Below are 26417 nucleotides of genomic sequence, written 5' to 3'. Positions count from 1 at the left end.
CATTCCTTAGCATTTCTGTCTGTGGCCATCTTGAGGCAGGGCAGATAATTCATATAGCATTTACTTCATGGAACCCATCTGCCCTTAGCTCAGGTGCAGGCAGGAGGGTGTGTTTATTATTTGGAAAAAACCCTTCTCCCATCCTGAAGACTCCTAGGAAGTATCACATCATTTGCCTAGGCATGGAAACTAGGAAGTGACTAAAGAAATATAAACAAAAAAACGAGTTTAAAAACGAGTATGTATGATGTACTTTCCTATCTATTTTACTAGTGCTAGCAGCATAAGGATGCAAAATATTCAAGGTTTATTGAAAGAGTGAAGTTCTGCTTAAAGCTGGAGTAAACTCTTCTTCCCCCCTTTCCTACAGGTAAGTTCCATTATAAATGTGCACAGCTTAGGTGATATTTGCTCATATTGAGAGCTGGAGCACGCGCTCTGAATGAACTACATACCCGTGATGTTTCTTTAGAGCTCTCTGCCGTGGCCACTGGAGGTCTTTGTTTTAAGTTAATTTCTTCATTACCTTGCAGGGTATTTTTTTTTTTTTTTTTTTTTAAAGGTGCAGTACATGTTGTTAATATTGGCTGTTTGTTGGCCATCTCTTTTTTACAACTTCCCAAATTCCCTGAATAGCAAGCCAGTGCCACACTTCACCTATATTTGTAACCATGTAAACCAACTCTAGCAAGTGACATAAACATCGATTTTGTAAAAATGTATTAACAATTCCAGTATTCCACTCACATGTATGGTGTAATTAAGCGTGCCACATAAAGTAATTCCAATTGGATTCTATTAGTACGGATCCTCCAACTGCTTGCATGCAGCCACCTGTATTGCACTCTCCTATCCTACAAGCATTGTGATGTCAAAGCCCCTCCCCTACGTGTTACGCCCCTGGGTCACGTGGCTACATCATGGGGAATGATTGGATGACATGGCACTCATACCTTACTTTATATGGTGCGTTTAATTACATCATACATGTGCGTGGAATACTGGAATTTTTATTAATTAATGTTTTATAAGGATAAAGCACTGTGTTCTGGTCATCTTTTGGGCGCACATTTGATGGAGGTGGGGAGCTACGAAAGTGGAGGAGATTTATGTCTATTGAAGACAAGACATCAGTCCATATATAAGGGACATATGCCATTTATGACCTTGCCTAATGGTTTGGTCATATATATCAGGTGAGAGCACATCCGGTGGAGTATAATGGTATTAGTTTGCAGTATATAGAAGCACAGGGTGTTTTAAGAAGCACTATGGAATTAAAGCATCTGTGAAGATACACATCAATTTAGGATGATTTTTATTATCAGATGGACATTTTACAAATTGATATTTGTCACCTGCTAGAGTTGGTTTACATGGTTACAAATATAGTTGAAGTGTGGCACTGGAATTCTATTTATGTCATATAACACATTTTGTATGAAAGTGTGAATAGTGTGGGCGATTCACAATTCTTTGTAAAAATATTTAGTATTTTTGGTTTTTAGCATAGCAGCTCACAAAATATCTTTACACTTTACACCTGAATTCCCTGCACACATTGCAGATTCCACTCCGTAAATGTGTTGGGATCTTCACAAAGTAACTCTACAAACTTCAAGATTGTTCAAATTACCAGGAGTAGGCTAGAAATAATTGAAATTCATTGTGCAAATGAATTGTAAAATTTTACATTTTGACCATAGATATTATTTACGTTTTCACTAAAGATGGACCAAACTAATGGAATAAAAGTTGCTAGGATGTAGATTATTTTTTCATAAGAAGGATATAAAGGCTCTCTACCAAAAAATAATTTTAACTTTTTTTTTTTCTCTCCCCCATGCATGTTCACTCTGGACTCATTCCCAGTATCTGTAAGATGCTGAGGATGGTGCTGGGTGCAGGGGATGATGTAACGTCTGTGTGTATGTGCAAGATTTACATCATCAGTAGCTGCCCACTGGTCAGAGAGGAGTAACGGAAGACCCAGAAGCAAGTGCTGGAGGAAAACTGCCTAAGGCCTCATACACACTGCTCCCCCTAAACTCATGTTTTTGGGGCTTTTGGCATTTTTTTGCATAAGCCCCTGATTGCACCTCAATAAAAGCCTAAGTGTCCATTCACACATACTTTTACCAGAGTTTAGAAGCAGCAGCCTTTACAGACCATAAAATGCTCCTAAATGCAGAAGAATTGCTTTCAGGACATGAGAGTTTTGGCAGAAAAACACTTGACGCACCAAAAACGTGTTAACGCTAGGCAGGTTTAACACTTGAGCGTTAATTCATTTCAATGGCCAGAATAACTATTTATTCTGGCTCAGTAAATGAAGTAATGCCCAAGTGCTTGACGCTTCTAAACACTGTACACATTTACCAGCATCAAGTGCATTTCTGCTGCCAGGAGAAAATCATGTAAGGAGTAGTTTAAAAGTGTCCAGTCTGCATGAATCCCAATACATAAGGGTACTTTATAAGAGCTCTACCAAGTGAACTTAAAGCGGTTGTTCACTCTGGACCAAAAACATTAAGTCAGCAGCTACAAATCCAGTAACTGCTGACTTTTATTAAAAGGACACTTTTACCTGTGCAGGGGTTCAGCGCCTTCCTCACTCAGCTTCAACAGCCTTCAGGTTCCCGGTGCCGACATCCTGACTGTGGGCAGCCGGCTATGCTGCTTTTAGTTTTACAGCCGGCTGCCCACTGAGCTTGCATTGTGCTTTGCGAATGGTCCCGCAGTCTTCTGGGACCTGTGACATGTTCCAGAAGACTGTGGGGTGAGTTAGAACTACCGTTTGGATTGCCTAGGCAATCCAAGGGGAAGTGGGAGCGGGCCCTTGCCAAAAAACACAGTTAAAGCTCATGACTTAAATGCCCTTGGATTTATATTAAAACTAAACTCCAGCCTGAACATTTTAGATTTGGAAGGAATAGGGGAAGAGATAAAATTTCTGTCCTCTTATGTCTGTCTGTGTCACCATTGAGGAGATTTTCTCCCACTTCCTGTTAACATGACACCAAGGGGGGAAAATGGAGGGTGCAGGTGACACTGTGACAAGAAGGCACAGACAGTAATTGTGATGGACTGCCTGGCATCCCGCCTGGGTGCTTCTGTCAGAGAACTGCTTCCTCGCTGCTGGGACTCGGGACCAAAGTAGTATAGCTTGGCATTGCACCCAAGGACTAGAAGACATGAGCTTAGGTGCAACTGGAATGGTTTATTGAATAGAAATACAGTTTATTTTATACACTTCAGAAATAAGGGCAGTCCCCACATTAACAATAAACACAAACAGTTCACATTGGGATAAACATCCCACACTGATTAGGTAACAATGTCAAGTTGACATATGACTAATCCCATCATGTAGGAACCTCCAGGAGGACTAGCCAACAGACCAAAACAATAGGTGACTCAACTCAATTGACAATGGGATAAAGACACAACCATAAACACATCACACCTTGATAAACAGATTGCAGCAAGAGACTTCAGCATCATGTTGTTTTGAGCTGATTATTTTAACCTCTCTCTGAGTCTAGGAGGTGGGGTTGAAGCAGTCAATGCTGGTTTGGACACAGACTCCAAATCTGTATCCTGGTCCTCCAGTTCTCAGAATCTGTGTGTTTCAGGGAGACATGGACTTGAATCCAAAGTAAAACTATTCCAAAGATCCCTGCCCAGGCACACACCACCCAAAGAATAGAGCCCCCTCAGATGCCAGGGCCCATGGTCAGTAGGCAAGAGGCTAACCTGCAGACCCTATCCCAGTTGGGTCTGTCACAGTAATAAGCACAGTGGGGTTGATTTACTAAAACTGGAGTACAGAATCTGATGCAACTCTGCATAGAAACCAATCGGCTTCCAGGTTTTTTTTTTTTTTGTTTTTTTTTTGTCAAAGCTTAGCTGAACAAGCTGAAGTTAGAATCTGATTGGCTACTATGCACAACTGCTCCAGATTAAACACACTCCAGTTTTATCAACCCCAGTGTCTGATGTTCTGATGTATATTGTTTTTACCTGTCTCCTGGTTGGAGAGGTTTTCTACCATTTCCTGTCCACAGTAAGGGCACAGGTAGCAGCCGGTATGAGAAGGGCTCTAACCCAACCCCATTAAATACAAAAAAGTTTTAGTTGGCATTTGGCTTTAAAATGGTTTTTTTTTTTTTTTATAACTGGTAAAATAAAACTTAACTTTTATTGCTATTATTATTATTATTATTATTATTATACGCTATTTTTGCTTCAGAATGTAAAATAATAATTTAGCACTATAAACTGAAAGTGTTTCCACATAACATTGGCTCACAGGAGTTGTACCCAATAATTACTTACGATCTCCACCTATGCGTGTATTTATACTGTAAATCAGCATTCTACCTATCGGCCATGTGAAGCAGACAGGCGTGCTCTCCAAACTTGTTTACTGATGGTGGAGGCTTACAATCTACAAAGAGGAGAGGCAATTCATGTCACAGCTCCCTTAATAGGTGTACAAGTCTACATATATTACATGATATGCCATTTTACACAATAGTCTTTTGAATTGAGTTTTCCAGCATTATCACCTTATTCAGAAAATCCACTGAATTTTCTATAAAGGACAAGGACGTTTTTAGGGTGTTGGGTGTTAGCTCCTTGCTGTAAGATTTAGTAGGACATCCCTCTGATGTGCTGTATATGGGGAGTCTGCAGTAGGAGAGTCAGGTTTGTACCAGTGATCAAAGTGGTTCTCAAATTTGCAGAATAAGATTCTGGGCACTCCAGAAAATAAAAATATTTGTTACTCATGATTAATGCTTAATGTTCTCCGCTCAGGCTGTCAAGGTCCACTGAGTAGGAAGCCGCAGACCAGTGAAGGTGCAGGCTGAGGAAACATCCGTCTAGACCCCAAGCATGCTTCAAAATTAGAAATAGGTAGCCTGACCACCGCACACCTCAACTGGCCCGAGTGTCTCCAACTTGTCTCACAACCCCCCCCCCCTTCCCGGGGTTTAATCATGTTTGAGCCCCAGGGGCAAAGGGAAAAATGCGGTCTGAATGAATTGAGTTGAGGTGGTTTTTACCTGCTTACTACTCTTTCCCCCCCCCCCCCCCCCCCGTTTCATTAATTTTAAGCTCTTTCACACTAGAATTGTGTTCCCATGCTTCCTGCACTGCATTCCAGTCATACAGCCCTTGAAGTCTGCTGCAGGTATCAGTGCAAAGTTAACGACACTCCAAAATCAGGTGGCAACCACAATGCATCTGCAAAAGTACCATGTGATCTGGTTGCCATGCATTTCAAACAGTAGTGCATGCACTGCACTGAACTGCATATCAATCACACAGAAACTGCACAGCGTTCCTGTTCAATTCACATGCAGTTCCTAATCTGAAAAGGTTCTTTGGACTGAAGTCGCACTGCACCGCACCAAAAGTACTGAATGTACTACTTTTTTTTTTTTTTAAATGCACGGCAACTGAATTGCATGGTATTTTTTACCATGCGATCCGGTGCAGTCAAATGTAGTTCGGGGGGGCCACAGTAGAGCCTTGAAGGCCAAATAAAATGGCATGGAAGGTCGAATTCGGCCCGCAGGCTTTGTGTTTGATACCTACTCTAGAGGTTACTAAAATGTCCTTGAGCTGGGATTATCGACCTTTCATTTGATGGTGCCTGCATAATTCAGGGGCCAATGGCACTTGAAAGAGCCATGAAGGTCTTTTGAAGGAGCTTTCTGTGCATGCTCTGAAACACGTTACCGTCCCCATCCTACGTCACTTCCGGTTTATGCGTTCCACACCGATACCGGAAGTGTGGTGGCCATCTTGGTTCCGACGTTCCTGCGCTCCACGAGTGCCGCTGGACGGCTGAATGGTCCCTGCTTCACTCCAACCAGAAACACATATGCAATGAGCCTGTCCTTTTGTATTTCCTGCTAGTGTTTTGAACCTTTTATGCTAATAAACTGCCATATTGCTGCACTTTAGAGGTGCCTTATTTCGGTGTCCTTCCAAGTATAATGTTTGTTTTATTTAAATTAAAAAAAAAATGGATTTTACAATCATTTAAATCTTAGTCCGTAAGCAAACTGCACATTGGATAGCAGGCCCCTCCTGTGTAGGCAGTTAGGGAGAAGATCAGACCCCTTTCTACTCTCTACTTCGCCATCGGACAATGAATTGGTGTGTAGAAGATGGATCCCAAGAAAACAGAGCAATAGTATCTGTCAAAGACATTCTTAGCATGCTTTTAAATCTTTTGAGCAATAACAAGTGCTTTCAACACTCCGATATTGCTATTTTAAGGTATACTCAAACTAGAATGACTTCAAGGTCTCGGCTACAATAATCTGCACTCTGTAATGTGCCTCAGCCAAACAGACTTGTCTTTTGTATTAACCACCTTCTTTACATTTCTAGCTTCCTGATTCAAAGCATGATGGTTGTCTATGACTGCCCTGTCTAAGTAACTTGTGTGTGTGTATATTGCATATACACACACTATATTGCCAAAAGTATTGGGACGCCCCTCCAAATCATTGGATTCAGGTGTATAACCTCAAGCACCCAGGCATGCAGACTGCTTCTACAAACATTTGTGAAAGAATGGGTCGCTCTCAGAAGCTCAGTGAATTCAACCGTGATAGGTTGCCACCTATACAATAAATCCATACGTGAAATTTGCTTGCTACTAAATATTCCACGGTCAACTGTTAGTGGTATTATAACAAAGTGGAAGCAACTGGGAACAACAGCAACTCAGCCACGAAGTGGTAGGCCACATAAAATAACAGAGTGGGGTCAGTGTATTCTGAAGCGCACAGTGCGCAGAAGTCACCAACTGTCTGCAGAGTCAATAGCTAATGACCTCCAAACTTTGTGTGGCTTTCAGATTAGCACAACAGTGTGAAGAAAGCTTCATGGAATGGGTTTCCATGGCTGAGCAGCTGCATCCAAGCCTTGCATCACCAAGTGCAATACGTCGGATGCAGTGGCTTAAAGAACGCCACCATTGGTTTCTAGGGCAGTGGAGACGTGTTCTCTGGAGTGATGAATCATGCCTTTTGTCTGGCAAGCCGATGGACATGCCTGGATTTGGCAATTGCTAGGAGAATGGTACTTGCCTGAGTGCATTGTGAAAAAGTGTAAAGTTTGGTGGAGGGGGAATTATGGTGTGGGGTTGTTTCTCAGGGGTTGGGCTTGGCCCCTTAGTTCCAGTGAAAAATATTGGGACGTCTGCCTTTTACAAGCGCATTAATGTTAATGGCATCCCAGTCTTAGTCTGTAAGGTGCAATATTGAGTTGGCCCACCCTTTGCAGCTATATCAGCTTCAAGTCTTAATGACACCCCCATGCTTTGGAAAATGTGTATTGACACCATGCGGTTCCATGTAGCAGCTTTTTTTGCTAGAAAATAACTTAGAACCACCAAAACATTATATATTTTAGGTAGAGGCCCTGAAGAATAAAATGGTTGTTGCAATTTTTTTATTTCTCTTGATATTTGCACAATAATTTATCAAACTAAAAGTTTCTGGAAAAATAAACTTTATTGAATTTTAGTGCACACAGACCCAATATAATATCCAATTTTTTGCTTAACTAAAAAAGATGAAGTTATAGTTGCCCAGCAGATCACACACATACATTTGTGTATACATTACTTACATACTTACATACATACATACATACTATATTGCCAATAGTATTGGGATGACTGCCTTTACATGCACATGAACTTTAATGGCATCCCAGTCTTAGTCCGTAGGGTTCAATATTGAGGTGGCCCACCCTTTGCAGTTATAACAGATTCAACTCTTCTGGGAAGGCTGTCCACAAGGTTAAGTAGTGTGTCTATGGGAATGTTTAACCATTCTTCCAGAAGCACATTTGCGAGGTCAGGCAATGATGTCGGATAATCAGGCCTGGCTCGCAGTCTCTGCACTAATTCATATGTGCGTTTCAGCATGCACTGACCTCGCTCTGTCATTTGACGTGCCCTTCGACTTCATGGCTGAGTTGCTGCTGTTCCCAGTTGCTTCCACTTTGTTATAATACCACTAACAGTTGACCGTGGAATATTTAGTAGCAAGGAAATTTCACGGATGGACTTATTGCACAGGTGGCAACCTATCACAGTACCGCGCTTGAATTCACTGAGCTCCTGAGAGTGACCTATTCTTTCACAAATGTTTGAAGCAGTCTGCATGCCTAAGTGCTTGATTTTATACACCTGTGGCCATGGAGGTAATTGGAACACCTGAATTCAATGATTTTGGAGGGGTGTCCCAATACTTTTGGCAATATAGCGTGTGTGCGTATGTGTGTGTGTGTATATGTATGTGTGTATATGTATGTGTGTCTATGTATGATATATATATAGATATAATATATTTTTTCCATCAGATTTGTTTCACATAAACTGTGTCTTTGTGTATGCAGGGGGGATCAGACATTATTTCCTGTATCTAATTCCACTTAAGAGTCCAGTCAGGCACCCCTAAGGCTTCTCCACATGCAGTTCTGATGATCTGTAAACGAATTATAAAGTTTCTTTCTAAAGGGAAGCTGAGAATAAAATTTATGGGATCTGCATCTGAAGATTTCAGGCCTGTCATCTGATTGTAGAACAAGTATGCATGGCAGAAATGTAGACTTTTCAGACTTGCTGGCTGCATGCTTGTTCCACGTCACTCCAGGTAGCGATCCTGGGATTAAGATACAAGGCCCAGAGGCCTTGTGGGTACATTTATTGTTTTGACATAAAATGTATCTAGTGATCATTTGCCATTACATAAGTATAAGATTTCTGCTAAGTGTTTTCTGAAAAGGTTAGCTTGTCTAGGTCCTATTGCTTCCACCCCATTGCTAACTTTAGTGCCCATTTACACCTTATGCATTGTGGTCATGTGTGTTTTCTGTGTGTTGCCTCAATACAACAGTGCAATACTGTTTATTTTAAATGGTTTCTCAATGTGATAATACCACTCACTCTCAATGCATTCACATTGCAGCACACCACAATGCATGGTAATGCACATAATATGCTCTATGATATGATAAGTGCAACAAAATGGTGGTGTGTTGACAGCTCATTCAAATGAATGGGCTGCCTTAACACAATACACATTTTATGTTTAGGAGAGATACCACCTGTGAACATGTATTTAATAACACACTACAACGCAGCACATAGATTGAATGGACCCCTGGGCATCCCATAAATGTATGTTTATTTTGTTCAACCAGCTGGCTGAACAAAAAAATGACCTGATTCCACCATTCCCACATTCAGGGTTGTTGGGGGAATCTTCTCTGCTGAGCTATTGTATTTTGACATTGAGGAGTCTTCTCCACCATCAGAATACACTGATCAGGGTTACCAGCTATAGCCTGTGGCGCTGATCGAGCAAGGGGAGTGGGCTACAGAAGTCATTTGGTAAACTCTGCTTCCAAAAGTTGTGCAAGCACTATGTCTGGTACGATGCAGTGCGACTAGAGCCCATTCAAAATGAATGGACTCTGATAGCACTGTACATGCAGTCCTTAGGTTTGAAAGAAATGGAAAAGGATGCAGACCATGTTCCCTTTTTTGGGGCCTACCAGTAGACTTACATGGAGTTTCTATTCAGATCTGCCTGAATAACTGACAAGTGAAGGGTGATCTGAGATAGCTGCGCATATAGAAACTCATTTTGTAAACTTCACTAGATGTTCAGACTCTTATCCTTAGTAAATCAGTCCAAATGGGTCAACCAGTTTAATGGATGTTATCTTACATTATCATTTTAATTAAATAATAAGAATGGTAATATTCCAGAAATATGTAAATATTATAGTAAAGCATGTTATATTACAACGAACGTGCAAATCTGCGTTAATAGTTAGTCAGTAAAACATTTTTCTATTTATTGGAAGCAATGTAATTTCAAAGTTAAAAGAATAACCTAAAACAAACATCGGTATTAACCACCCTGGAGAGTTGAACAAAAAATGTCAAATCTCCCCCATTTAATCAATGAACTCAAATGTTATCAAAATATTTGTAACAATCATTATAACATAATGAGCTAGTTACCATACCTTTTTTATACTGTCAGTTTTATTTTTTTTTGTTCAACCAATGGAATGAATGAATGAATGAATAAATCTGACTCTGTAGTGTGGATGAGGGAGTCCTCCCTGATGAGATCTATTATATTCTGACAGTGGGGAGGCTTCCCTGCCATCAGAATACAGTAATCATAACAGCTATACAGTCGCTAAACTACTTTTTATAGGCAGCAGAAGAGGCCCCCCCCCCCCCCCCCCCCGCTGCTATCTTTACTGGGCTTTCTTGAGCAATCAGGGAGCCCAGTAAGAATGTGTCCAGCAGAATGAGCTTCCAAGGACACAGTGAGAGGAACTGATGATGTTCCTACCACTGTGTGACGTCAGAAACTGGAAGCGACAAGGATTTCATCACTTCCGATTTTGGTTTCTTTGTTTATAAACCGTTACCAGTTTGTAAAGCAGAAGATCAAACCATCCTCTGTTTGATCTGCTGTTTTGGAGGCCAGAGGAGAGAGAGAGACCCCAGATGTCTCCATAAAGAGGACCTGTCACAGTCCATGCTATCTCAAGGGGTGTTGTTCATCCCTTGTGATAGCAATAAAAGTGATAAGTACTGTGTAAAAATTTAACATAAAATGCGCTCACATATGTAAACAGTATTCGCACCACACATATACATATATGAGGTATGACTGCAAATGTCAGAGTGAGAGCAATAATTCTAGTACCAGACCTCCTGTGTTACTCTAAACATGTAAACTGTTAAGGCTTTCAAAGCGTTGTCCATGGAAAATTTAATGTACTATAGTGAGTCGCCATTCCACGGGTGCGTGCAATTTTAAAGCATGACATGTTTTGGTATTTATTTACCCTGCGTACATCATCTTTTATATTTTACCAAAAAAGTGGATATTCTGTTGGATAATTAAGTGGATAATTTATTATAGTATATTTTTTTTCAAACAATTACCATATGACATAAAAAAAAACTACAGCACTCACCATTTTATTGTCTAGGGCCTCTGCTTAAAAAATATGTTTGGCGGTTTCTAAGTAATCTTCTAGCAACAAAATGCATATTTTTACATGTATGACAATGTCAAAACTGGCCCGATAGGCAAGTGATTTAAATAGGGCCTGTTCACACTAGTACACTTAAGCATCTGTCACTAGATGCCTGTTGCTCAAAGTACAAGAGGTTCTTTTCAAACATATTTGGGCATTTTTTTGCCACACAGGCTTCAATGGGAGCACCTAAAATAATTGTGGAAATGCATGTTTTCAGGTGCTCCCATTACTATGGAGTTAATTTACTAAAGGCAACAGAGCTTGGTGAATATGATGAATCTTCATTTTAAAAAAGAATACCCAATCAGGTGCAAGGAAAATAAAAAAAATATATATTTTTGCTTGCATGATGGAAATCATCAGACCTTCACCACATTCACTAAGCTCTGGGGAAAATCAATGCAATGGCACCTACAAAGTTCACAGTCTAGTCGTCTTTAGTAAATCAACCCCTACAGATCCAAAAACATGCAACCCTTCCCTAAAGGAGCACTTGAGAAAACCACACACAGAAAACACCTTTTAAAGTCATCTGTATATGCTACACAAGTGTGAATGTAGGATTAAAGCTAATTTCTAGGAATTTGGGGTTTTTTTTATGCATAATTACACTGGCACATCTCGGACCATTGTGAGTATACAGTACATATTGCATACCTGGTCGATCCTCCTGGAAGCAGAGAATCTCTGTAGTAGCAGCAGTGCTGAGCAGCTGTCCTGCATACTGAACACAGGGAGTTACCCACTCAGCATGGGCACCACTCAGAGAATGCTATGCATTTTTCTCAATTAATACAAGGAGCTCTTTGATAGGATGAAGTGGAACAGTGATCTCACCACTGAGCAAGTGACCCATGATGTTCTGTATGCTGGAGGGCAGCCGCTCAGCACGGGATCTTGAAGACAGCGAGGATCAATGTGGTAGCCTAGTCCAAGCTGGACCAATGTAAATATGAAAAATAAAATCCAGAATTCAGCGTAAACTACATAAGCAGTATGTATGAGCATTGAAATGGAAACATTTTCCACGATGATGAAGCTTCTTTTGTCAGGGATGTCGGAGTATTTAATCATTTTAGGTAAGACAATGAAGCAGGTGCTGTCTTTTGTCCACAGAAGGCTGACAGATGTTTCCACAGGCCTTTCAGAAATGACTGAATATTTGTCCTCCCCATGTACCTGTCTGTGCAGCCTATAGTTTGTATCTCATCTTAAATTATTACCACCATTAACTTTAATGAGTTTTAAGACTACACAAAAGGCAAAATAAAATATGGATGAGAGAAAATCTCATTGTATTGGCCTTTATCTAATCAGGAGCAGGTGACTTTCCCAGTGCTTACAAATATACGTGGCTGGAAACTATCATTTTTGTGTTAAACAATCAAATGAAAAACTGCAAGAAATCTCCTTTTTAGCTGTCCTGGGAGTGTCTGGAGTCTTGATGTCATTGTACCTTCAAAGCAGCATACCCAAAATAGCAAGATAAAAATAGCTGATACAAAAAAATCCAAAGCGACAAAAGATTTTGCTGCAACATTCACTTTCAATTCAGAGTTCCCTTGCAGTGCCACTTCTGCACTTTTTGTCTGATAGCCAGCATCATTCAGTCCACTTCTTCTGAGCCCCAATTGTACTGGACAGGGATATTTTATGAAATCAGTGAGTCTGTGTGCAAGATCATAAGTTGAGCCCCATTCCTGAATAAAATAAAAATGTGGTGTGCTTGGTGAACAGCCACAGTGAAGAGTAGGCATGGTTTTTAGGATTGTAAAAGACCTGGGTCACCTTTGGGCATGCCAAGTAGAAAACTACTGCACCCCCCACCCCCTCGGTCAGTCTGTCTCCCAGTACATCATTTCCAGGTCAGTCCGCTCCCCAGTATAATCCATCCCCCCCCCCCCCGGTCAATATGCTCCCCAGTATATTCATCCCACAGGTTGGCTTGTTCCCCAGTACAACTACGACCCTGCCCCCCAGTATAATACCCCCTTCCCCCCAAGGTAAATCTATCTACAGTACAATATATTATCAAATCACTGTTCATTATTAGCGCATAAAAAACACAACTTATAAAATTCCTGTTAAATTCCTAGTAAGGCTTCATTTATATGTAGTGTTCTATGCATCCCCGTGCAGGCAGTCCCACTGGTGTAAAATGGGAAGCAGCGGCTATGCAGGTAAACACAGCCTCATACAGGTGTACACTGCATTATGAAGGAGACCTTACGATTTTTGTTTTTAGTTCACAATGACAAATTTGTGTTTTTTTTAGGGGGGGGGCTTTTGGTGAGCTGTACTACTGAGTTGGGGATCTGCTGAATGACGTTACTAATAAGCTGTGGATCTGCTGAATGAGGGTGCTAATAATCTGGGGATCTGCTGAACAGGGATACTAATAAGATGGGGATCTGCTGAATGAGAGTGCTACTAAGCTGGGGATCTGCTGAACAGGGGTACTAATGAGCTGATGATCTGCTGAATGGGGGTACTACTGAGCTGAGGTTCTACTGAGCCCTTTTTAAAACAAATAGAAAATCAATGCACACAGGGAATTTTGCCAAGCTTTATTAAAGCTTCAAAAAAGCATCAATGCATAAAAATAGCATGTTAAAACAATAGGTACTTTTAATATGTGTTAAAGTCGAGGCAGGTGTAAACAAACCCTATGGCATTGCACCTGCAAACAGGTCACAGGTCATTGCCTGGATCCTGCAAATATTCAGTAAGCTGTCTGCCCTTCCACTATGAGCAGGCAGATATTGATTGCCAGAAAGAACCAATGGACTATGGCAGCGCTCACCAGCGCCCTTGTAGTTCATTGAGAACTACATGATGATCAGCCACAGAGGCCAACGATAAATGTAGTTCATTCACAGTGGATGAATGATGCGGCCATGTGGGCAAAGCAATGCTCTTTTTCTAAATTGTGACAGCGTTTTGGGGAGAAGATCCCCCTTCTCCTAGTTACAGGGAAGGGGGGGGGGTCGGGGAAACCTGTTCTAAAGATGAATTTATCCTTTAAACCAGTGGCCTCCAGACTGCAGCTCTTTGCTTGCCTTTATCCAGCTTTTTGGGGCACTATTCCTCCCACTGACACCAACAATGGGGCACTACTTCTCCCCCTAGTATCAAAGATGGGGCGCTGTTTATTCCCACAGGAATATTTTTACCCTCACTGGCCACAGTCTGGACCCCTAAAATCTGTCCGTAAACAGGCCCTTTTTTTTTAGAAAGTTTGGAGACCCCTGCTTTAAACTGTTAGATCTGTTGCCCTGGGCTCCTGATCCTATGGACTAGTTTTGTGCTGTGGTGTGTTGTGGTAATGCGCATGCTAATGCTCTCATTACTGAAACGCACATTATTTATGCACAAGTAATGTCTAAACGTGTACATTAAAATTGCTTACACCACAAATTCAGACACAATTTTTCCGTTTAGTTGTGGAGAAAGCATTCAAAGGCTAAAACTTCTGTCAAGTATTTTTTGCTGTTTTCTAGCCATTGCAGAGATTTTCCCTCACTTCCTGTGTGGTTGCCGAGTCGGTAAGTTAAATCTGATCATTGGTGCAATAGAATATTCTGAAAGTAGAGTGGGGAAGGGTAAAAACCCTTGGCAGGTTTTTATTGATGACTGTGCCATCACAGGGGGAGATCTCACTTGACTGGTTTTGATCATCTGCACAGGAAAGGAGGTGAAATATCCTCGAGAGACATGGGCTACAATAAAAACCCGACCGTTTAAAACCCAAAACAAAAAATTAATTTCCTAATGCTTGGAAAGAAACTGAAACATCTTCTCTAATCTATAAAAGTGCCAGTGTTGCTTCTTACTGTAACTGTAAAGACCATATTGACAGCAAATTGTTGTGGTGTCTAATGGTGGCCATACACACATTTTATGAGCCATTCGATGTTCGCATCGGTTTAATCAAATCTGACTTAAATTGAGTCTAACAACTAGAATGGCAAAGTGTCAACTCTTTTTGCATTGACTGGCAGCACCAAGACATTTTGTTCATGAGAACTATCATATTTGAACAATTATATTATGAAATTACATGGTGGAAACTGAGGTCTGATAACTTATGTAAAATATGCTTATATCTCAACTATTGATTGAAATCCATTTTCCAGTGTCATTCTAATGGGTTATAAACCATAGATCGATCATCTCTATTGGAAGACATTGAACGGAAGGAAATCATTTATTGGTGCGTATAGCCAACAAAATGCTAGGTTTACACTTCTTCACAGGATTTCTACATTAGGCAGCCTGTTCAAGAAGAATGGGCTAGTAATGCACCTCAAAGTCCCAGAAAACCAACATGTATGGCCAGCACATTAGTGTGCTGCTGCATGTTGCACTGTGCTGCAAGGTATGTCAGTCAGTAAAGTGCATTGGAGTGCCATTCAGAATGATTGAGACCAAATCACACCAATGCAAGAGACATGCATTCCTGTGTGTTATGATACCGGGTGCATTAATGCACTTTTTCCCTTTATCGCAAAAGTTTGAACAGTTTAACCACTTCTATTATGAATAAAGATATGAGAAGTCCAAGCTTGACCAGGATGGATAAAGACCTGGCACATGTCTACCAAACACAACAGACATAAAACACAGACAAGAGATAATACACAGTAACTTGTAGGTGAGCCAATGCAAATCATTCTTCTGCACACAGCAGGTGCCAAGGTCTGCTCATTTCTCCCAAAGTAATATACAGGTACAAAGTAAAAGGCTGATTGTACTGAAATATAGGAAGATGTCTTTATTATATTAAGCAAGCAACTTAAATAAGAACTCCAGCTAAAGCGTATTTTTGTTAAGTGGCATGCTCTGTGCACCACTTATTATGGGAATCTCCACCACATTTGCTGCCAAATTTGAGAAAACCTAAAAGTAGAATTTCGGGCAACCCTAGCTAATTTTAAAAATACTGCCTTCCGCTTCCTAACACCCATGCATAATTGTGTAAAAAAAGATGTATATACGTAACTATTTTTCTGCCATTCCAGTCACATGATCAGGCTCCCCAATGTCAGCCAGCGCCTGCAGGCAAGAGGAGGGAGCGCCAACAATGCATGGGCTATAGTAAGCCTATGGGTGACGTCACCACTCCTAAACGTTACCAGCCATTGTCAGTCACTGGCTAACACAGGGTGACCAAACCGAAACCGCATGAAATATAGGTAAGCATATGCATCTTTCCTACACAGGTTAGCAAGCATAGGTGTTACAAGGGAGGAGGCAGTATTTTTAAGATTGTCTCTACAAACAATTATAGGGAGAGACAACTCCAATAACAGAACCCTTACAAATATAAAACACATGTAATCTGGTACATCCTAATTCATGAATATCCAAACAAAACAACCCTGACAAAAAAAGAAACTATAGGACTTTAGCAGTACCACAATTCCATGTATATGTAAATATCCAGTTTTGTTGATACAAACGTTAAAACATTTAGATTAAAACAGATTAAAAACCGATCAAAATTTGCTCATTAATTACAGTGTATATAGCTGCTTTCTCATACAGAACATCAGATAAACGTTTTAGCCTTATGTATTGGATTACAGTATTAATGACTTGTTGTTTGCTCCATATTTCAAGGGTCAATGCCTGCTTCATCAGGGAAATATGAAGTAACAAAGATTCTAATAGATCATAACTGTGTAATAGTACGACCAATGACTGACTCTGAGAGAATAGATTCACAAAGACCTCAAGATGTTCAATAGAGTTGGGAAGAATTGTTGGATAGAATAAGATTTCCACTATATTTATTTGAATAGGCTTGATGTGCCATGAATGATGATCATGTACTCCCTATAATCTGAGAAACCCCTCAGTGTACGAAGGATGCACCATGGTCAGTATGGACCACCATGCTTCACAGTGGCAATGGTGTTCTTGTTGCTATAGGTATTGTTGACTCCTCTCCAAACAGCACTTATGGTTGTGATGATAAAGCTCTGCTTTGGCCTTTTCACTCCAGATTACAATGTGCTAGAAGCTGTGAGGCATGTTCAGGTGTTGTAGGCATATTGTAACCAGGCATTTTTGTGGCACTGGTGCAGTAAAGACTTCTTTTTGGCCACTCAACCATGCAGCTAATTTTTGTTCAACTATGGTTGTATTGTGCTCCTTGAAAGGCCACACTGTCTTTTTCCAGAGCAATCTGTATTTCTCCTGAGGGTAGGTTTTTCTTTGTATCCCAAACATTTCTTCTGACAGTTATGGCTGCAATCTATCTTGGTCTACCTGACCTTGGCTTGGTATCAAGAAATTCTTGAATTTTCCACTTTCTATTAAGTGATTGAAAAATACTGACTGGCATATTCAGGGCTTTGGATATCTTTTTATATCCTTTTCCATCTTTATAAAGTTCCATTAGCTTGTTACGTAGGACTTTTGACACTTCTTTTCTGTTTCATGGCTCATTATCTAGCCTGCTCAGTGCAGTCCATGTGTGTCAGTCAGTCACGTATTAAGGCCAAACATTCCAGGGTATGTAAACTTTTGATCAGGTCCATTTTGGATGATTTCTGTTCTGATTTAAAAAGGAGCCAACAACTAAGTGGTAATAAATGGTTTCATATGATCACTATCCTTAAAACTGGTTTTTGCCATGATCAGTCATATCAAGTTCAATGCCAAAATTTCACAATTTCTGCCAGGGTATGCAAGCTTTTGAACACAACTGTAAATCAAGGGCAGCCTATTCCTTTTTATACCCAAGATTCTTCTGAAATGGAAAATGCCTCTGTCTGATCTGGGAAGGCCGTCAGAGAAAATTAATGGCAAATCAAGTTATAGCACAGCTTTGAGAGCATTCACTCTAAGGGATTACTATTGATAGGTCAGTTTGTTTAAGCAAAAGAACAGCCATCGGTCAAAGATAATGGTATTGGGAGAGCGGGAAAGAAAACCCAGGGAGAAGAAAACATAATTTACACACAAAAATATTTCAAGCCTTAGAATACTTTGCCTGTCAATGCATTTATGCACTATTACTTACTTATAACTGATTGTGGACTTTATGACAAATGGCAGTATCTACAGTACAGCCGGATATATGGGATGCAGGAAACCATGACAGCTGCACACTGTTGCACATTAGTAGATCATTGGTGGTAGGTGTAGCAATTGTGCACACAGAGATGGACGCAGTCATCCATCTTGCTATAGACCCTCCATCTTGTATCTCTCTCCCTCCTCCAATCCCCCCCCCCCCCTCTCTGTTGAGTGACATGTGGTCTGTATGATGCTGAGAGATCACAGGCATCAGGCCCCAGCTGGAGAGCTTCATGGTTTAAAACCTCAATTATCCTGGCCCCAGTATGTCTGTGAGACTCTTGCTTGGAAAGGATCGTAAAGCCATAAACCAGTCCTTCACTGGGCTTCAAAAACATTCCAGCTAGCCGTAAAACAGACTCGCCTTTTAAAAACCCACTTTTCCATATAATTTTATATCTTGAGGTAGGAAATAATTATATAAACCTAAAGCATATATTTGGATAGCTCAGTTTAATACAAGTCGCCTGAAATCTTACACCCCTAGTTGAAGTCTACAGGACAGCAGAAAGCATATAGTTCTAGCTGAAATAGTGAACTATGACATGTTTCATATCTAGACCTTCAGCAAATGATGCTGCATATTAATCTACCCGTGGATAGAATGTTACATGTACTAAGGGAAGGTTATTGCCCTGGTATAACTTGTGAGGGATTTTGGTTCTAGCCAGTTCCCCGCCTATAACACCCTCCCCAAATGAGGCGATTGGTTCTCTGCTTCAAGGTGACACCCTGCTGAGTTCATAGAAAAAGGCTGTTATGCTTGGAGCAGAGAGTTAGAGTTAAGTTGAGTTGAAGACTTCTCCCTTTTAACATTGGAACCAACTTTGGGAGAAAGGGCACCCTCTTGCTCAGAACCCTTGAATCTGCTTAACCTTAACTTTTGGCAAGTATCTACTTCTCTAAACTTCTTTCTGTTATCTCTTTGCTGTGTTATTGCTCTCTGTATGTGTGTGTGTGGGTGTGTGTGTATATATGTATATGTGTGTATATGTATGTATGTATGTATATGTGTATATATATATATATATATATATATATATATATATATATATATATATATATATATGCTACATCTTTTTCTGTAAGTATTGTTATTGCACCCTTTTGACCTTTTTAGTAATAAATCCTATTATCTGAAAAGTGTTGAACTGTTTCTAAAGTTCTTTAATACAAACTAAGAATCCCTGTCTCTGAAGAGCACTACTGTGTTTTAAACCTCTATATATCTCTGCCTGTGGTGACAGTGGTATACAGACGATTATTCAAACATTTATAGTGTTATTGCTAATATTGTCAAGTTTCCTCCTTTTCTCTACAAAAAGGCGGTGGTGGCACTGTGAAGGGTTAATTGCGTAATTAACCTGACCCAGTAACAATCGCTCTCAGGCTGCAAGTACATAGATTGTGGTCCATTAGCTGGAAAATCTTTGTGCAGGGTGCAGCTGAGCATGACATTGTTACGCACGTGACAGCGAGGTTTTAGATTGGCTAGTCCTTCGGTCATGAGTTGGTGAGAAGGGCTGGGGGTCTGACGCCAGGATCGTCACAGTAGGTAGTAGTAGCAGCACAGTAGAATTTATTAAAAAAAAATACAAATATAGGCACCTTGATCTAACCTCCCCTTCTTCTTTTTTTTTTTTTTTTTTTTTTTTTTACACACTTTTGTTTATTTTCCTCTCCTGCAAGAAAAGAAAGATACAATGTATTGGGGTGGGCTCACAGTGACTGATCACTGTGATGGCCAATCAGAGGCTATCACAGTGATCAGGTGACCCAGGAGTTTCGGGTCCCATTCATTGGTACAAGACCCAGCAATCTTGGTGAGAGCCCAGTCTCTGTGCTGGGAGCGTACTGTGCGACGTTCTCCCAGCATAAAGAGAAATCTGCATATACGCAGCCCTACTAATAGACTCAATCCATAAGGCCGCATATATGTGTATGATCAGTGGGAAGATGTTAAACAGGCTTTATGCACACTAGAGTTTTTTTTATAAAATCTTTTCTTCTAGCAGAAGAAAAACTGCTTCAAAAACGCTTCTAAGCCACAATTTTGCAAACCATTTTAGGCACGTCAAGCATGTGGACATTTATTTCATTGGCCAGAATATTCATTTATTCTGACCACTGAAATGAAAAAACACAAATGTGCTAAGCGTGCCTTGTGCTTGGGCGCTTTTTGGCTTTTTTTTTTTTCCTGCCAAAAATCTAAATGGGTGTTAATGCTAGATCTGTTTGTCGCTTGTTTGTTCGTTTCAGTGGCCAGAATAAATTATTCTGGCAAAGGACATAAATTAACGCCCAAACGCTCACTGCGGCTAAACATGTTGCACACCCTTACAAATTTCAGGTTTTTGGGGGTTTTGTTTTTGGTTTTTTTTTTTTTACAAAATGCTGCCAGGAGGAAAGGCTTCTAGGAGAGTTGAGAAAACGTCCAGGGTTTATGAAGCCTTTGCTCTTTAATTTTGTTTGTGGGAAGCTTGTGTAAACAGACTTATGGGGCCATTTCTTGACCTCCTAAATATTCTGGTTGGTTGTCCTGTTGATCCTGCTGTATGTATTGAGCCAGAACAAGCATGCAGCAAAGTCCTAAGTCTTGGTCTGCATGCTTGTTTAATGTAAGCAAGTCAAAAACTACCAAGGCTAATGGATCAATCAGCATGACTGCCAGAAAACAAGTATTCCCAATAAGAGGTCAGCAATGGCCTCTTCCGTGTTTCCTTTACTACGGGTTTCCTAGAACTGCAATGTTGGTACAATGAAAGACGAACCTGGAATTCCTCTCCCTACACCTATGAAAAAGGCTTCTCTAAGGCCATATCCAGCAGTCTGGGTGCACAGCAGGAAACATTCTATCTCCAACAATAAGGGGCACTTTTCACACCACCAAGTGTTTGAGGGTTTTTTTTCAGACAACTTAAAGAAAATGCCGCTCCAGTTGTGATGTAGGAAGATTTATTAATGATCGTGAACTTCTCCCATTAACAAATAGTTTACAGTAAAGAACAATTTGTATTTCCACACAGATAAAAAAATAATCTGTCTACCAGCAAACCCGTCCTAGCGACATTCATGTGACCAGTACATGGCACAATATTTACTAGTTCTATTAGGCATGTGATGTAAGGGCACAGAAAATATACACGAAGCCCAAAGCATGGGTTGGAAAAATTGGTTATCATTCCAGAAAATAAAAGGCCCCATGTACACTGCTGCTCCTAAATGTGAGTTTAGGCACTTATGGCATTTTTTTGCCAAAGCCCCCTGAACTCAACTCAGTAAAAGCCTATGTGTCCATGTACACATAGGCTTTTACCAGAGTTTTGGCACAGCGAGGTTTAGGGCCAGTTAATGTTCCTCTTCCGAATACAAAATAATCATGTCCAGGACAGGAACGTTTTGAGCAAAAAATGCTAAACACTAGCTGCGTTTAGCGCTCGGACATTAATCCATGTCAATGGAAAATACTCTGGCTAATCAAATGAATCCAAGCGTAAAATGAGGCTAAACAAGGTACTGCGTTTACACTTTTTTGATGCATTTAGTGTTTTTATGCTGCCAGGTGAGTTTAACAAATAGGTAAGTTTGAGGCCGAAAGGGAATTTACTAATAGACATTTGACTTCAACTTAAAGCAGAACTTCACACTACAGGGGACGTTCCACTCTTACTCCTCCCCCTCAACATTTTCCATTTTATTTTCCGGGGGGGAGCAGGTACCTGGTTTTGACAGGTTCCTACTTCCAGTCAGATCGCTGTGGCGATCTAACCGGCAATCCAGAAAACCCCTCTTCCCCCGCAGCCTTCTGGGACGTCACACTGGGGCCATTCAGACAGCGCACTGCAGCTTATTGATGTGAAGCTGCAACCAGGCAGGTGAGGACAGTGCTGGATCCTGGACAGGTAAGTATCCTATTATTAAAAGTCAGCAGCTACAGTTTTTGTAGCTGCTAACTTTTAATTTTTCTAACCATGACTGAAGAACTGCTTGAAGGATCCATTCACAAGGGCACCACTGCTGGTGTGAACTGATTAGTACTACTTTATGGATTAGTCACAAAATGTTACTTAGGGCTCATTCACACTAGAATGTGGTGCGGGAGAGACTCGTTCCTGTGTGGCTTCCCGCACAGCATTCCGATTGGAATGCCCTTGTGATCTGCTGTGGGGGTCAGTTAAAGTGAACAAAATCCTGAACGCTGGTCAAACGCATTGTTTGCCCGCACCTAGCTGCATGGAACAAAGTACCATGTGATGTGGTTGCCATGCATTTTATAAAAAAAAAAATGCATGGACTACTTTTAGTGAGGTGCGATTTCAGCCCATTCAAATGAAATGGCTTGAAATCGCACCGCACAGACCCACATATGAATCGCACAGGAATGTACAGTGCGTTCCTATGTGATTTAAGATCAGGGCATAGTGTGAACTAGCCCTCTTTATTCTAAGTACCACAGCATGATACAACATGCTACAGTGAATTGAAAAGTGATGACATGCATTGTACTATGTAAAAACGCAGGCATGCTGCACAACACACACCATCACACATGTATGGTGTAATCAGGACAGCTAGGAAACAATCTCAATGTGTTCTTGTGTTGATTAATGCTGACTAACACAGCTCACCACACCTACTGTGAACATTCCCTAAAGAGATGTAACCAACCAAGTTCTGCCAAACCTGAATCAAGGTAAACGACAAGTGATCAACAGGAGTGCTAAACCATTGGTGGTCAACTTTTCTTCATCTAGGTCAGTGGTCTCAAAACTGTAGCATGGGGGGCTGAATGCGGGCCTTTGTTTGCTTTTATCTGGCCCTTGGGACACTATTTAATTCACTGACACCAATGAAAATTCCTCTTAATGACACCAATGATGGGCAAATTCCTACCAATGAGATAAATGATGGGGCATAGTTCCCCCAATGACACCAATTAAGGGGTACACTGCCTCCTAATGATACCAATGGTGAGGCACAATTCCTCCGTCACACAATGATAGGAGATTGTTTACTCCCACTGATGCTGGGACATTTTGTATTCCCGATGGCCATAGTCCGGCCCCCCTAAAGACTGAAGGACAGTAAACTGGCCCTTTTGTTTAGAAAGTTTGGAGACCCCTGATCTAGGTGCATCAAGGATGGCCCCTGTCATCAATGGGCAGCACATAATATGTAATGCTACAAAAAGCTGTCAGAGACTGCAGATATGCTAGAGGAGATGGTCAGAAAACATGCTGTAGGAATTGTAGGTGTCAGGAGATCCATTACACACGACATGAAATGACTAGAGAGCATTTCTACTACAGCCCCTTTAGGGCCCATTTACACTGTGTGGTGAATGGTGTTTTTGCATCAATACCAGACACTGCAAAAGCACACAGAATACAATTGCTTTCTATTTGCTCTGTTCACACTGCAATGCTTTCTTCAGCCTAGTTGCAGTGCATGTTACAAAATGTAGGCATGTTGTATTTTTATGCAATGCTTCTTTTTTTTCTGTATAATCTATATTTATTAAACATTTTCAAAAAAGAAAAACAAGGTGCAAGAGTAGCAGGCCATTGCATTCACAAAACACATCTCAAGGTTCCCCTTTTTGCAATGCTTCTGAGCTCACAAGAAGTCATCTTTTTGCTACACTATCTGCTGCTGTGCATAGGAATGAATGAAATCTCAATTTGACATTTGAAAAATAAGAAAATGCTACTTTGCGTTGTTGCAACACACACCAGCCCGCATGCCACATCTGAGCTACTTGCAGCACCCTTAAAAATGAATTGTTCCACATTTGATATCTCTTAGCAAGATCCATTATAACATATAAAAAACCCAAAAAGGGAAATGAAAGCACAGCAGAAATAAATAATGTCAAGGAAATAAAATGAGCCATTTCACTGCTATAACCATGGCTGTTTATCTCAGAGAAAAGGTTCAGGATCTCCCCCTTTCTAAATCACCCCTTTTCTCCTCCCCCTACGCACCTCTGAGCACTGTCCTATGGTTACATCCCCTGCCCACCTACCCGTACCACCCTTTTTAGAGAAAACCGAACCAATTATTTTGCAGTGCTAAGTAATTAGTATGTAATTTGTTAATAACAAGAAAAGTAAAACAGATCCTCTGCAGCCAGTAACAATAGACCCCCTATACAACAATAGATCCCCGCCAAGCAACAATTGACCCCAGCAACAAAATACCACCCTAGCAGTAATAGACCATCCCCAGCAACAATATAACCCCAGCAGCAACAACAGATCTCCCAGCAGCCAGTATCAGTAGACCCTCTTGCAGCCAGCATCAATAGACTTCCTTATCAACAGTAGATCCTTCCCAGCAACATAAGACACCCCCCCCCCAGCAACAATAGATTCCCAACAGCAATAATTGACCTCCCTAGCAACAATAGACCCCCATTCAGAAATAGATCCCCAGCAGCCAGCATCAATGGACCCTCCAATACAGCCCAACAGCCAACACACTTACCATTATATACATTCAATCTTGAGGTGCGAAAACTGCCTTCCCCTGACTTCCTGCAGAAAACGCCCTGGTTATAACCCAGGCTAAAGAACAGATTCCCTTTACTGGTTACAGTAAGCACCTAGGTAATGAAAACAGACTACTACCTGCAGGTGCCTCAGGGAGCACATGCTGGGTACCAGAGCACTATGGTATTTGGCCCAAAAGGTCTTCAAGCAGCATGTAGTTCATGCAGAACTTAGAGAGACTGTACATACACCAAGGGGTTTCCAAGAATCCTAAACCTACCTGCAGAAGCAGATAGCGTCATCCATCTCAAGCATCATCACTCTAATACACCAAACCCAAGTATCACCCGCCAGACCCCTGCACACACTGCTGAAGCATCATCCGCCAGACCCCCGCACACGCTTCTGAAGCATCATCCGCCAGACCCCCGCACACGCTGCTGAAGCATCATCCGCCAGACCCCCGCACACGCTGCTGAAGCATCATCCGCCAGACCCCCGCACACGCTGCTGAAGCATCATCCGCCAGACCCCCGCACACGCTGCTGAAGCATCATCCGCCAGACCCCCGCACACGCTGCTGAAGCACCATCCGCCAGACCCCCGCACACACTGCTCAAGCAACATCCTCTTGTTGCTTGAGCCCCCCCCCCCCACGCACACACACACACACACACACACACACACACACACCCCCCCCCCCCCCCCCAAGCATCATCCTTCTGACACCTACACACAACTCAAGCATCATCCTCCTGACACTCTCGCCTAACCCAAGTGGCATCCTCCTGACTGTTGCACACATCACTCAAGCATCATCCTAACCCACCTCACCCAAGCCTCATCCTTCTGACACCTGCACACAGTGTGCTTCAAGCATCATCCTCCTGCCATCACTGAAGCCTCATCCCCCTGACCCCCACACACACACTTACCTTCTAGCAGGGAGTCCAGGCGGGAGGCAGCCTGCTGCAGGCTGTAATACTTCTCCATCTCCAGAGCTGTGATCCGGACTGTGTCCACAATTGCCATACCGCTCCGGGGTCAGTGCATGGGGCCCCCAGGTGGGGCAGGTCAGTGCTCAGCGGCCCCCATGGCATACAGGGATGTCTCATAGGGGCCGATCTGTCCCGTTAGAAGGCTGAGCCCAGGCGCAGTGAGACTGCAGAATCCGCGGAGCTTCGGATGATCGCCGCCAGTCCGCAGCTCTCCTCCGCCGCAGTCCCGGCACTTCAGGGGTCCCGCCCCGGGGATTGTCGGCTAATAACCCCGGGAGATATCGGGCTCCGGGCAGCAGAGTACCGGCAGTCCATCCATCAGAGCGGGGCTGCTGTGAGTTCCCGGAGCCCGGCCGGCGCTCTCCTCCCTCCTCCGTACATTCCTCATCTACACACTTCTCACTGACAACTTCACTACTCCGCCTCAGCCAATCAGGAGCCAGCTGTCACCCAGGACACATGACAGCCGTTCCTGTGAGCGGAGCTCTGTCATCCATCCAGCTACGATATAGGGGAGCACTGAGCCCCATCCCGGAGCCCGGAGCGGCATAGATGTCCCGTTTAACCACTGCATGTCTGGGGACTTTTTTAAAAAAAAATTCACACACATTAAAATCTGCGTTTTTGCTACAAAAATTAATGGCACACAATTTTTTAAACAAGTTCTGAAAGAAGAAACCCTGTATAATTACATTTAAATCAAACGTTTTCAGGAAAGATATACTAAAATGAA

At 41.8% G+C, this 26417-nt stretch overlaps 1 protein-coding gene across 3 annotated transcripts in view; it reads right to left on the bottom strand.

Moving 5' to 3' along the window:
- The window catches only part of MCF2 (MCF.2 cell line derived transforming sequence), a 176730-nt gene extending 150636 nt beyond the window's left edge, over positions 1-26094 (bottom strand). For 2 of the 3 annotated variants that reach the window (XM_089684969.1, XM_089684970.1), the window contains exon 1: positions 25622-26093. In XM_089684969.1, the coding sequence (XP_089541095.1) occupies positions 25622-25718 (97 nt within the window). In that variant the 5' untranslated portion in view covers positions 25719-26093. Of the gene's footprint in view, positions 1-25621 lie in introns of all 3 variants that reach the window. The other variant, XR_016313873.1, reaches the window with a different exon arrangement.
- Between the last annotated feature and the right edge of the window lie 323 nt (positions 26095-26417).

Source organism: Staurois parvus, unplaced genomic scaffold (assembly GCF_062004578.1).
Source record: "Staurois parvus isolate SC_StPar_1 unplaced genomic scaffold, SC_StPar_1.0 ptg000361l, whole genome shotgun sequence".
In the NCBI taxonomy this organism is placed as follows: Eukaryota; Metazoa; Chordata; class Amphibia; order Anura; family Ranidae; genus Staurois; species Staurois parvus.
Note: the sequence above shows the minus strand (reverse complement) of the source record. Positions and strands in the feature narration are given on the sequence as shown.